The 13,519-nt window shown below is 46.9% G+C and overlaps 1 protein-coding gene across 1 annotated transcript; it reads left to right on the forward strand.

The window, feature by feature from the left end:
* The first annotated feature begins 2,191 nt into the window (after positions 1-2,191).
* PPIH (peptidylprolyl isomerase H) lies at positions 2,192-12,482 on the forward strand. Its single transcript, XM_054294433.1, has 10 exons — positions 2,192-2,284; positions 2,643-2,707; positions 3,307-3,330; positions 3,834-3,878; positions 4,851-4,893; positions 6,359-6,451; positions 8,557-8,644; positions 9,484-9,524; positions 10,693-10,781; positions 12,367-12,482. Exons 1-9 carry the CDS (start codon positions 2,219-2,221, stop codon positions 10,759-10,761), a joined length of 534 nt encoding a protein of 177 aa, XP_054150408.1. The 5' UTR covers positions 2,192-2,218; the 3' UTR covers positions 10,762-10,781; positions 12,367-12,482.
* Positions 12,483-13,519: the final 1,037 nt, after the last annotated feature.

Genomic DNA, 13,519 nt, shown 5'->3' on the forward strand with positions numbered 1-13,519 from the left:
TGCTTAATCAAACAGCCCTGTTGATGGGAACTGTCAGTGTCCATGCTTGCAGTCACTGGGTTTCCCTGTCTCTTGCAGAGATACCTCTCTCTGGGTGTTGCACTTGGGAGAACGTGAGCCACTCAGAGGGGAAATGAGCCTCTGATCCAGGAGCCCTGGAGACACTGCTCCTGAGAATTCTTTTTTCCCTGAGATCTCTGCGTGCTCTTTCAATACAATTGTACAAAGCTCCCACCTTTCTACATAACAAGGGAGTGTTCACAAAGGAAGTCTTGAGTTAAACAAATTTTAAAAAATCCTGTTGTTTCTTGCATGGTGAAACTTTCTACAGAACAATCAGAAGCAACCATATGGGACCAGGTTTGGTTTGATGGTTTTATTGTTTCAATCATAAATGTCAGGTTTAATGGTCAACATTCTTCTGAGACATCTGCAGCCTTTGATGGTCACTGGCAGGTTATGCTGGGAAGCTTGGTGACCAGTACTGAACAGGTCTGTACAGAAGCTATATGCACTTGAAATCACTGCCAAAGAGTGAGGCCACTGTTGCAATGTTGCAACTGTTGCTACTTTTTACTCCTCCTCTCTTGAGCATGAATGAAGAAATTCCCTTTCTCCATTCCTGCACCATCCTCCCCCGAGCTTCTGCCATCAGGAGGCTCTTTCTCTCCCTGTGGGAACAGCCGAGCAGGTTCCCATGGCCATGTCCCAGCTGGCGGTGAGGGTACCCTGAACTTCCTGGGAGATGGAATGTCTAGCTGGCTTCTATTCAACATCTCCCCCTCCTCAGTGTGTGTGGGCTTTCTCCACCTCCTTGATTTCTTGCAGTCTCCTTGCGGCTTCAAGCCTGTCATTTTCTGGCACACTTGACATGACATGCAGAAGACTGAAGCAGCACAAGGCTTCGGAAAATAGATCACTGTTTTCCAGTCATGTCTGTCCCTTTCAGGCAGTGACTCATCTTTATGCTCCCAGACATCCATTTTGCCCCTTTTCACAGCTGGCCCTTCTCAGAGAGCATGCATCTGGCAATTTACACAAGCCCAGTTTAGTCAGTGTTCTCCTGGGGGTCAGGGCACCTCAGAGCAGACAGGGAAATATTCCCAGTGCCCCGGGTTTCCACAAATGCATACCTAACAATTTCCAAATCAGAATTCTCGTCCCGGAAAGGTCTCTTTCCAAGCAGAAAAGTTGCAGTGCACTTGTTTACATACCTTGCTCATCTTTCTGCCACAGAAAGCATGACTTCTGCTCAAGCACATTGACAAAGTCAGGACATTGAAGGGTGTCCTGTAAACCTCTCAAAGGCAGTGTACAGCTGATCAAACCTTGAAAACAAGCACAGATCTAACTGTTGCCATTGTGGAATTAGTGGAAAAGACCCTGAGGATTAAAACCAATTGCTCACCCACCACTGCCAAGGCCACCAGCAAACTACGTCCCCAGTTGCCACCTCTACACAGCTTTTAAACCCTTTCAGGGATGGGGACTCCACTACTACTCTGGACAGTCTTGCCAGGGCTGGATGAGCCTTTCCACAGAGATTCTTACTGATGTCCAACCTGAACCTCCCCTGCAACAACTTGAGGCCAGTGCCTCTTGTCCTGTCCTTTGTTCCCTGGGAGCAGAGCCTGACCTTCACATGACTGCATCCTCCTGCCAGAGGGTTATGGAAAGCAAGAAAGTCCTCTCAACCCTCCTTTTCTCCAGGCTGAGTCCTCCCAGCTCCCTCAGCTGCTCCTTGTGCTCCAGACCCTTCCACAGTTCCATTCTCTTTTCCAGACATACTCCTGCCCCGCAATGTCTTTTTTGTAGAGAAGCACCAAGAACTGACCCCAGGACTAGAGGTGCCTCACCACAGCTGGGGGGTGACTGCCCTGGTTCCACGGGCCACGCTGTGGCTGATACATCCCATGTGCTGTTGGCCTCCTTGCCCATCTGGGCACAACTGAGCTCACGTTCAGCCGGCGTGTGCCCAGGGGGCAGGGAGATGAACGGACACGCCTTCCCAACCGAGCAGCGGTCTGCTCTGGGCAGTCCGAGCTGCCCCAGCAGGATGGAGCTCCGGACGCCACCCGGATACCACAGACGCGGTCTGGACACACAACACACACATCCCAGACGTCCCGGACACCCTCAGCCCAGCTCCCGCCCGTCTCGCCTTTCGTCGCCGTTTCCACTTCCGCCGCCATTTCCGCTTCCTGCGGTGGCAGTCGCAATGTCGGCGCTGGCAGCGAATCCCAACAACCCCGTGGTTTTCTTCGATGTAACCATCGGCGGGCAGGTGGGGGTGCTCCAGGACGGGGAGCGGCCCGGGGAGGGACTGTGGGGATAACTGGGGATGTCGGAGTGTTGTGGGGATGAGAGAGCACGGGCGGGGTTCAACGTGGGGCTGGCGGGGCCGCGGCTGGGAGCGCTGGGAGGGGCGGTACCGGGAGCCGGATGCGGCCCTGTCGGGTCACCGGGCCCGTCGGGCAGGGCTCGCAGGGGAGAGGGGAAGGACTGCGTCAGGAGGAGCCTGCAGGGGTGGGGATCAGTGGGGGTGAATGAGGTGACCGGATTTGTGGGAGCGCCTGGGGTCGGGCGGCGGGCGTCTGTGTGTGAGGGGACCTGGAAGACTCACCTGGCCCTCGTCTCCTCAGGAGGTCGGCCGCATGAAGATTGAGCTGTTCGCAGATGTTGTACCCAAAACAGCAGAAAACTTCAGGTAACAAGCAGCTACCGTTCCTGCAGCTCAGCCTGGACTGGAACTGCAAAGGCTTTCTGGTGCAAGAATGGCTTTTTGTGGCAAACTGATTAGCTGACACCCACCCCAAACTGCTTCACCTACTTTCTGTCTCTCTGTTCTCAGAGATGCTGTGTGGCATCCTGGTCTCTCAGGGGACCCTGTCTGGCTGGAAGGGGTCCTCCTCTGCTTCTTCTGTGAAGCCTCCTGATTTGCTCCACGCAAGGCAGTGCCTTGTGCCGTGGTGGAGGTCTCCTGGCCACCCAGTTCTCCTGCCATCAACTGAGGGATGCACCATGTGAAATCCCACTTCCGTTGGAGGGATGGACATACCCTGGTCTCTGTCAAACACAGTGCCTGCCCCACATTCAGTTTCTTACAACCTTGGTGTTAACTCTCTGACTTCCTCACTACAAAGAGTACAGAATATGTTTTGAAATGTCAGGGGGAAGGAGTTACCATTTCCTGTTCCTGTTTCTCTGGGAACATCTCTGATGCAATAAGGAAAATCCTGTGCACCTGTTGGTGCAGCCCTCAGAGTTCATATGCACCTAACACTCTGCTCTGTTTTTGTTTGCCAGGCAGTTTTGTACAGGTGAATTCAGGTAAGTAGATTAAGTGTCCCGCTTTAAGTGTCCTTTAAGTGTCCCACTGGAGAAACAGGGCTGGGTGAGGTAGAGAGGGTTTCTTTTGAACTTTTTCATGTTGTACTAGTACAAAATGGAAGAGAAATCTGCTCTGAGGAAATTGTGAGGGGCTGGAAACTCACAGAGATGGCAGATTTCTCTTTCTGATATGACTTTTTGTGCTCAGGTGGCTCTAAAAAGCCCTATCTGCAAAGCCCACCTGCTCATGCTGCACATTGCAGTGGGATCCTGTGAAGGTGATGCTGTGGGTGTTGCAGGGAACAGAGTCATTTCATGTGCAGAGCCCACTTGAGGCTTTTTTTTGCCTCCAACAGCAGCAGCTGAGAGGCTGCGGTACTTGGCTGTATTTCAAGGCAGCTGCTAATGTATACAGCAGCCCTTTGGGACTCTGAATTGCTGAGACAATTTTGTGTTGGGATATCTAGTAGGTTGTAATAATTCTCCTTTTCACTTCCCTGCAGGAAAGATGGTGTCCCTATAGGTTATAAAGGAAGCACTTTCCACAGGTAAATCATCTACTCTTGTTTTGGCACTGAATGGCAGCCTGAGACATACGGGGTTTTGTGACCTGCCGTGAGCTGTTAGTGGTGTTGGAGGCATCTGCAGATCGTGGCTGATGTAATTCTGTGGCTTTGGGGGACCTGGGGGTGCTGTCCTCCCCACTGGGAGGTGTGAGATCTCAGCACATCAGCCCTGAAGTGCAGAGACACTGAAACAACCCTTGGGGGGCTCAGAAGTCCTAAAATGTTGCCAGAAGTGTCTAGTAGCTAGACTTTGATCCTGCACAAGAGACGACACCTGTATGAAGACGAGAAGATCTCACAGAGATAAATAGTGAAGAGATAAGTTAATTATAGTGCGAAACACAAGTTTTAGAATTTCAGTACAAAAGAGTCTAGAGAAGTAAGATAAAAAAATTGGAGCGTGTCCTGTTCTTCTTCTTCTTCTTCTTCTTCTTGGCCTCCATCTTCGGTAGTAGTAGTAGCACTTTGAGATTAGTCCTTACTAAAAGTGCACCTGTTAATAAGAGTGAAAAGCATTAGAGAAAATAAGTAAATATCTTATACGTAGTTTAGAGTATAAAGATAAGTGACCGCCCCGAGGGCAGTCAGTGTGTCCACAGCTGATGTGCTGTGCAGACCTCTGTCGAGCCGAGAGAAAATCTTGTAGATAAAAACTAATAAACACTGAAGACCAAAAAAAAAACCTGAAGACTCTTCTTGTCCTTTAGAGCGCAAGCGGTCCCAAGGCCTCCCCGAGCCTTTCCAAGCTATCAAAAACAGCCGAGAACAAAACAGGGAGGAATCCCCTGCTTCTTGTGTGCCACGTCAGATACGGCGTCTGTGACATAATCACTATCCCTGTTCCAAAGCAATGAGTCCTAAATAACCTCCTATCAACCATTAATTAATATTTGTTGTAGATTTTAGGCTGCAGCATTCACAGACTGTTAACTAAGTGTTGTTTTACTTCTTTAGGGTAATAAAGGATTTCATGATCCAAGGAGGTGACTTCGTAAATGTATGTACTCCTGTACTCTTTTTGTCCTTCTCCTCTGTGGTATAACATGCTACTGTTTCCAAAGATCTGTGCTGATTTGTGGGCTCTCTTTCTTTTTTGAGGTATCCAGTAGTAACTGGAGGTATCCTCATAGCGTTGCTGCCGTCCTACTGCAACGGACAATAAACCACTTGAAAACAAATCTGGAGCCTTGGGTGAACACACATTCTTCCCAAAATATTTTCTCTCTGCAATAACCTGCCAAAACTCTGGAAGCTTTCAAAACTTGAAAAATTTTGTTTGCCCTGTGTTCCTTCCCCCTTCTGTGGACCTCCTCCAGACAAAACACCTCTGTGAATTTCAATTCACATTGTTGATAAACCCCAAGTACAAAACCCAGTGCCTAATGTAAGAGGTCATTTAAATCAAAACTAGCCTTTTGTTACTAAATTTTCTCAGAATAGAAAAGTCTTTGCACCCACAATGGTGGTTGTGCTCTGACACGGGGATAAGCAGAACCTATGAGTAAGGCTGATGGGCCACAGGATCTCTTCACTGTTCTAGGATCCAGTAAAATGATTTTATTTTTGGAAGTGTTTCAAAATATGAGGGAAGTAATAAAACTTTTTTAATATAAAACTTGGTGGTATGAAAGTCTCTTAGAGAAATGACCACACAGCAGGTGTTTCAGCAACACCAGACTCTGTGGTAGTTGCTAATCTTCACACTGCTCAGATGTCCCAGTGCACTGTATTACTTCCACTACATCTCAACAAGCTTTACACATTGCTCCGGTATTTGGAATTTATATGTTATATTTATTACAAAGCCACCTGGGGAGCAAGCACAGTCACACTGACCCCTGAAACAGGGTGCAGGTTTCTTTCTCAGAGCCAAAAGTTTAAGTAAACTACGGAGAGCAGGAGGGAAGCAAACAAGGGCTGGGCAAGTAGAGTAAAAGGACTTAGTAGAAAGTACAACATAAACAGAAAATCTTTATTTTAGAAACTGTCCTTGTGGAACAGAAAGATTGCTTTCCTATTTCCAATAAAGTCACAGAAAATAAGGTGAAATATATAAAACCACTGTAAGCCAACTTTTGCCATGCAGCCACTTCTGCTTTCTTTGTCACACCATCCCATACTTCTGTGTCTCCTGCTTTTTCCCTTCCAAGTCCTGATGGGTCTGTACCAAGCAATCTGTAGCCTCCACTTCACTCTGGGAGGCTTAAACTTACCATCTGCATGGGCTTCTGCCAGTATATGAATGATGAACAATGAACTGTGTAGTTAGACACTGGTTGCTGTTCTTGTTCTGAAATGAAACCCTGAATGTGTTCACTGCTGGTGTATGTAAATGGCAATACAAAGTCCATTTTGCCCTTTCCTCTTGATTAGAGATTTTAAATTAATTTTTAATTTGAATTGTTCTGTAGCAGTTGCCACGGAACAAATGCTGTAGCTGACTGGGTACCTCTGTCGTGCAGGGAGATGGCACTGGAGTAGCCAGTATATACAGAGGTCCTTTTGCAGACGAAAACTTCAAGCTGAAACATTCTGCTCCTGGCCTGCTTTCTATGGTGAGTATAAAATAATGACCTTACAGACTAAAATCTTTTGGAACTTTATTGGAATATGAATCCCAATATTACCAGTTAGATGGTGCCTGGGCCAGTCTGACCCTCGCTGCTGGGCCAAAGGCAGCAACTGTGGTGTAAATCACCCCAGAGATACCTTGGCTGCTGGAGATTGCAGCTGGGCACTGAGCAAATCCAGGCTTGTCAGGAACTCCGTTTACCTCAGGAGAGAGAGCTTCTGGCGATGGTGAAGAGAAAAAGGAGAGGATTCCGCTGGAAGGTTTAATGTCCAGAAGTTTATTCCATGGTTACAGAGGTCTGGACGGGAGCAGCTGCTCCAGCAGAATGAAACCGCATGGTCTCATTAACCTTTTAAGCTCAGGGACAGGGGGAGGGGAGGTACAGGTGAGCCACCCAACCAGGTGAGGGGGGCTGCGTCTCAGGGGGGGGACGACACCCAGACTGGCCAATGACCCCTGGGCATAGGGGCATCTTTTGAACTTGACCAACCACAGGACACCTCGCTGGAATGTTGAGCCTGATTGACAGGACTCACTCAGCATGGGGGCAAGGGGGAAGGGAGAGAGGTATAGGCACACCTGGGAAAGGGACCGGGAAGCTCAAGACACACCGCAACAGAACTTTCTCTGTGCCCTTTTCCTAAGTGTATATAGTATTTGCTTGGCAACCGAATCTCTGCCATTGGGTACAAGGTCTGCTTTGTAGCTACTAGTCGAGCAGCTACTTTTAGGTCAATATGTTGAGTAACACAATAGTCCTGTTCCTGCAGCATCCTTTCTTTGCTGCCTGTTGGAGCACTGGGACAGGCTCAGCTTGATTGCTTTCAGAAGAGCTTAATTCTTGCAGTTTTCATACAGTGGTGAGTTGGTGGTGTTTTCTTCTTTCCTGATACCGCTATCAAACACTGACCTTGGTAAGGATGAAACAGAGACATTTGGGAGTTCCAAAGCCACAGCAGTGTTACCATGGTATCTTTTAAAACAGAACTTCCTATTCAACATAGTAGGAGAAATTGCAACCATTGCACATTGTCTGGTAGGAACAATACCCGGACTTTTGGAACAGAAAGCAAATGGAGCCAGTGTTCCTATCCACAACTGCTTCTTCCTCAGCTCTTTCAGCTGCTCTGCCCTTAGAACCACTTGCTTGGGACATTTTAGTAATTTGGGTTAGTTATTCATCCATGTTGAAAACATGGCCCAAAAAGATGTCATGGCACAGCTAAGCAGCTAGTGTACCGTGGTGTGAGAGAAGGGATTCACTCCAGTATTGCCAGTTTTGTGTTAAAGTGGCTTGGCTCTGAAGTCATTATACTGGGTCAAACCCGGGATCCCAGGAACCATGGATCCCAGCTGGGTTCTTTTGACGCTGGCTAGCATTAACTAGAAAGCCAAAATGACCCTGTCCTTTGCAGTCCTGCAACTGGAAAACTTGACCAGGTCACTCATCAGGATAGAAACTTGCTTTAGTAGCTCCTGGTTGTCAATATGACAAGTGGCATTCAGTGTTCCAGAGATGTTTTCTTAACAGAGTGCAAATGCTCTGGGGTTTTGTACTTGGGTGTGAATAAAATTTCACATCTGCATCCCAAGGTTCCTGTGAGTCCTGTGCCAATACAGTTGCTACTTTTCTCATCATGATCATTGAAAGTTTTTTATTTGTATTCTGAGGAAACCTCACAAAAACCAGAAATCAGCTGGGTTCTTTTCTTGCCCTGGTTTCTGGTGTTCAGTTTTCCTCAGGGTAATGCTGCAGCCAATAAATACTCGTCACCAAAACGTTCAGCCTTTTTTCAGGAGTCTGCTCTAAAGCCTGGACTTCGGCAGAGTTTTGTATTGAACATGCCTTTGTAGAAGTGTAATAAATAGTTAGTGACATGGCGCTTGTGCGTTCTGGTGTGACCAGGTGTGGTGACATACTACATCCCAGCACAGGGTCTCCTGCAGATATGTATTGTTTCCTTTGGTTTGTCTAGCAATAAGCTAAAAATAATACATACTTAAATAACACCTCTTCTTTATGTGTCTGCCTTAAGTTTTGTTCAGTCTGAAATAGTATACTTGTATTTTGCTGTTCTCAACCCCCAGGCAAACAGTGGTCCGAGTACCAACGGCTGCCAGTTCTTCATCACGTGCTCCAAGTGTGACTGGTTGGATGGGAAACATGTTGTGTTCGGTGAGTACCTGCAGTAAAAGTCCTGGAGTGGCAGCACACTGACATCCCTGCAGGGAAGCTGTTAGAAGAAATACTGACAATCAGAATCTTCTGAATTGGGAGGAACCCAGAGGGATCATCAAGACCAACTCCTGACCCTGCATAGGTCACCCCAAAAATCCCACTCTGTGCCTAAGAACTCTGTCAAAATTCTCCTGGAGCTCTGGCAGCCTTGGGACTGTAATCATTCCCTGGGGTGCCTGTTCAGTGCCCAACCACCTCTGGGTATCGACTGCTCATTCTTCCCTCCTCTCTTGTGCTATCTGAGGGATCTGTGCAAACTGTTGGAGCACTGTTGAAATGAATCACTTTTTCACAGGTTAGCTTTTATCCAGATCAGTGTTCAGTGTACTGTATTTGTGCACAAATCATTGTGCGTGTGCAGAGGGCACCGATGAGCGGAAGGATTCCTTTCTTCTCCACTATCAGAGAGGGCTGAGCTTTCACCAGAGTTTTGGACAGTAATTCTGTGAAACCGTAACTGCTAACTTGCATTTACTGCTGGTTGAACTGTAGGAGCTCCAGACCAGTCTTAAGCTGGTGTCTCAACCCCCAGATTTCTAGACACACTACCCCTGTGATGGGAAGAGGCACTTAATCTGTGCTGAATGTGGAGAATGTTTGAAGAGGGATTGTTTCCTTTATGAGTTCAGAGATCTATAACAAATCCTGAAGTGCCCAGTAGCTACACACTGCCCAGGGCTTTTCAGGAAGGACAAAAATTTGTGTACCTGTGATGAGTGGTGGGGAACAAAGGTAAAAATCAGCCATATTGAAGTGGATAAATTTTCTCATTCTAGGTAAAATTGTCGATGGGCTGTTGGTCATGAGAAAAATTGAAGTAAGTTTGAATATGGCTACTTCCTTGTGAATGTCTGCATTGGAAAGTTATGTACATGATTAAGTAGAGTTGTCCTGCTGTCTATTTACAGGATGCCAGTGAATGCCAGTGTTGATAACTGGCATTATTGGTTGTCATCATTATAATGTAGCAGGAAATCTGTTGAAGCACAGGCTGTCATATGAGTTGGCTTTGAAAATGCTAGGATCTTGTGACTGTGATAGTCTTTGAGCGGGGATTGTGCTCTTGGCTTTATTTGCTTTGCATTTGTTCAGAGGCTGAATTAAAAAGTTGTTCCATCAGCAGCTCAGACAAGAGCGTAAAGCATCTCACTTCTTTGCCATTGACCGGGATTATTCAGTGGATGCAAAATCATCAGTTCTGCTGATCTACGATCATGTTTAATAAGAAAAAATTAAGCTAATCTCCTGATAGGCTTCCAGGAGCTGAAGATAAATACAGTCCAGGTGATGATTGCTGCCAACATCAGGCCTGGGTGTCATGGCAGGATAATGAGTAGATTTAACAAATAGCAGCAAGTTCTCTGAGACAGCCAGCATTGACTCCATGACACGTGTGGGATAATGTGCATAAGAGTCTCTAATCTAGAAAATGGGGCAAAACACAGAGCTGTTGGGCTTTGAGACAAGGTTACACGGAAGGAGTAGCACCGTGGTATAATCTGCTGGAGCATTGTGGTGAGCCTGCTTTGGGTATCGGTACAGTGAGACCAAAGTAAAGAAAATTAGAGATTCAGAGAACAGCTGAGTCTAGCACATCAGGAGGTTCAGAATGAGGGTTTCTTTGCCACGGTCTCTTTCCTTTCTGTGTGAGCACAGGTTTGTTTTGCTTGTGGCGGCTGCTTTTAGTATCAAAGCCAGAACAGCCTCAAGTATGTCCATGAGGAGCTCTCCAGTTCTTACTCTATTCCTTCCCTCCAGCGTCTGGTCTGTGTTCCAAACCTCTGCTTACAGAGGGAATTCACCAGCTTATGGCTGGGCCTGTTGCCAAATGTGTAATGGTGCTTTTCTGCTCCTCAGAGCTGTGTCTGGAATTCCCTGTTCCTCATGTTACAGAGATCTCTCTTAGCCAATCTTCCAGTACCTGTCACTGCCTGAGTTTGCTGTGCTTTTATAAGTTTTAATGTTCTGTATTTGTTTGTCCCCAGAACGTGCCTACAGGTCCCAATAACAAACCCAAGTTGCCAGTTGTGATCTCTCAGTGTGGGGAAATGTGAAGCGATGAAGAAGCAATGTGGTAAGTCTCAATCTTCACAGGCACAGTGCCATGAACTCTGGGCTGCTCTGCTTCTTACTTTTCTCTTGATTTATTTTCACATTTCTTTGAACCTGCAGAGAGCTGTGTCAGCTCATTGAAAGACCAGAGAGTGCTTCTCTAACAGCATTTGTTTTTTGTCAGCTGAAGTCCCAGAACTGGCTTCCCTCCAAGCTGCACAAACACCAGAGGCAGCACAGTAGGGATAAGATTTTGCAGCTGTAGTTGAGGAGAAGATGGGTTTGTGGGAACTTTTTCTTGGATTGGGTTAGGCTACCTTGAAGCCTCGATTGTAGAAAGTGGATGAAAGGGAATTACAGCAGTAATCCCTCTGGCATTGCCCAGGCAGTCTAGCTGGTGGGAAGCCTCACTTTGACCTGCATATTGGAGAACTTTCCAACAGCTACAAAAAGCAGATTATCCATGGGTGGGACAGGCAGGGATCAAGAAAAGGAGAAGAGAAAGGGAGGACTTAAACCTCCTTGCCCAATATAGCTGTAGGACCAACATTACTGAAGGACCAAGGAATACCATTTTGCATAGTCTTACCATGACTTGAAAAGAGTACCACTGTCTTTATCTGAAGAGAGATGTTTCCACTATTTACTGTTATTCAGGCTTCATTTTGGTCAAACCAATAGTCTCAGGCTAACATACAGTAAGTATTCTGTTTCCATTTGTCTGCTCAATTTACTGTAAAAACTACAGGTATTTAAACAAATCTGTCTAGATTTCAGTGTGTTGGGCTTCAGCTTGTCAAAAATGTGCTGTATTAGCCTTTTGGTTGCTGATTTTTTCCACATTTCAGGAGGCAGTTTGGACAAAAGCACATACTCACCGTTTTTGACCTTCCATTAAATGATATCTAAAGGCAACTGGAATTGCCCACAATGTTCCTTCTTTTGTAATAAAGTCTTAGAGACCTGCAGCACTTCAAACTCTTTGGAGCTCTTGCTAATTGTTGAAGTGACAACAGGGAATGTAATCATTCTTCCATTCCCCTGGTACTTCTGGTGGCATTTACAGGCTTTTGAAAAAAGCCTGCTAGCAAGGCTGTTCCTTTTCTTGCAGAGCTGTGCTGAGGGGTCGGGTTCCCTTTAGGGCTGTACTCAGTACCAGACTTTCTTATCATTTTGGTTTGGAGTACTCCATCTCTGGCCAATGCCCAGCTTGAGCCTGGAAGCTTTTCATTCATAGGTGCAAGGCTGGTGCCACCTTACTTATTTGCAGCCTTGCTGCACTCTCATGTCTCTCATCTGACTGGAGATGAGAACAGCTTTTGCATTGCCTGATGTCACACAGCCACATCAGCTACTTGTCAAGACCCTTGAAAATCAGCTGGGAGAAACAGGCACTGTTGCTTTTAACTTCAGAAGTAGATGGGTTGGCTAGCAGGCAGACTTAGGAGTCCTGAGTTCTCTGGATGATGAAAGCTGGTGTGTGTAGCAGCTGGCATGCACTTAAATCACTGTGTGGCCCCCAGCGTCACTGCACAGCCTGGCTGTTGTAGGATCTATTGGGAATGGCTGTCCAGCATTTAGACTTACCTGTTTCTTCTTCCTTTCAGTGTTCCTTTACTGGTGATTAGACCTGTGCTGGCTCTGTGCAATTCTAATTCCAGCCAGCTCACCTACTGCCCCAGACTTCTGCACAGGCCAGATCCATCCTCTTGAGGTTCTCCTGAAATTAGAGCATCTTTTTTTTTTCTTTTCTTTTTGTTTTTTTTTTACGTTTTGAAATGTAAATAAAGAATTGTTTAAACATGTGCAGTGCACATCAATTAACATTAGTGGGAATGGATTCCTTTCTAGGTGAGAAGGGCTGTAACATCTTCAGCAACATGTGTTATCCCTGGCTGGTTCAGTCAGGAACATTTACTGCATGGAATTGAGAGAAAGAAGGGGTGTAAGGAGCTTGGCAGAGCTGTGATGCACCAGCTCTTTCCCTCGGCAGGTAACTACAACTGCCTGGCTGGCAGAAAGGTTCTTGGCATCTTGTGAATCTCCAGAACCTTTGTGTGTACAGCCTTTCTGAGTGCTGAGGAATTGGTGTAGCACAGATTCCACCACCATGAGTGCTGTGCTCTGAGGACAGTTCTGATGTAAGCAGGTGTGTTTCAGCCTTCCCCCAGCACATGGTAGCACCAGGCCATTGAGGTGTTATGTGCCACGTGTTGGAGGAGGGGTTCACCTGGGTACTTACAAAGGTGTTGGAGCAGGCTTGTCATATGGGAAAACCAGAATGGTGATGCTATAGGAATGAAACTGGGGCTGCTTGTCCTGTGTATTGAGGAGAGCGCAGCTGAGGCTGTCTTTCTTCTCCCAGAACAGGGCTGAGAGCTCACCCTCCTGGCAGGGGACAAGCCAGCACCCTGCACAGGGCTGGGTTCCAGCAGGAGCTTTTCATCCAGCTCTTTAAAGGTAAAGCACCTGATGGGAGTTAGGACAGAGTCTGTTCTGGCACGTGAGGGTGCTTCCACAGGCTTGGCTGTGCTCTTTTCTCTCATGGCTCTTTGAAATCGTGGCAGCAGGCTCTGGCTGTCAGGATTCCTATGTCCTCATTCCTAGGATTGCACAGCAGCTGAGAACGCTCGCTTCTCTCCAGCCTGAGGCATATATATCGCTTTGTACCTGCAGCACATCAGGTGATAGAAGAGACACAGACACCCCAGTCCTTTCTTCCCCAGCCCCACACATGCTTTGCAGAAGGCTCTCCTGTAA

Source organism: Melozone crissalis, unplaced genomic scaffold (assembly GCF_028551555.1).
Source record: "Melozone crissalis strain CALT ecotype California unplaced genomic scaffold, PUWL_Pcris_2 ptg000251l_1, whole genome shotgun sequence".
In the NCBI taxonomy this organism is placed as follows: Eukaryota; Metazoa; Chordata; class Aves; order Passeriformes; family Passerellidae; genus Melozone; species Melozone crissalis.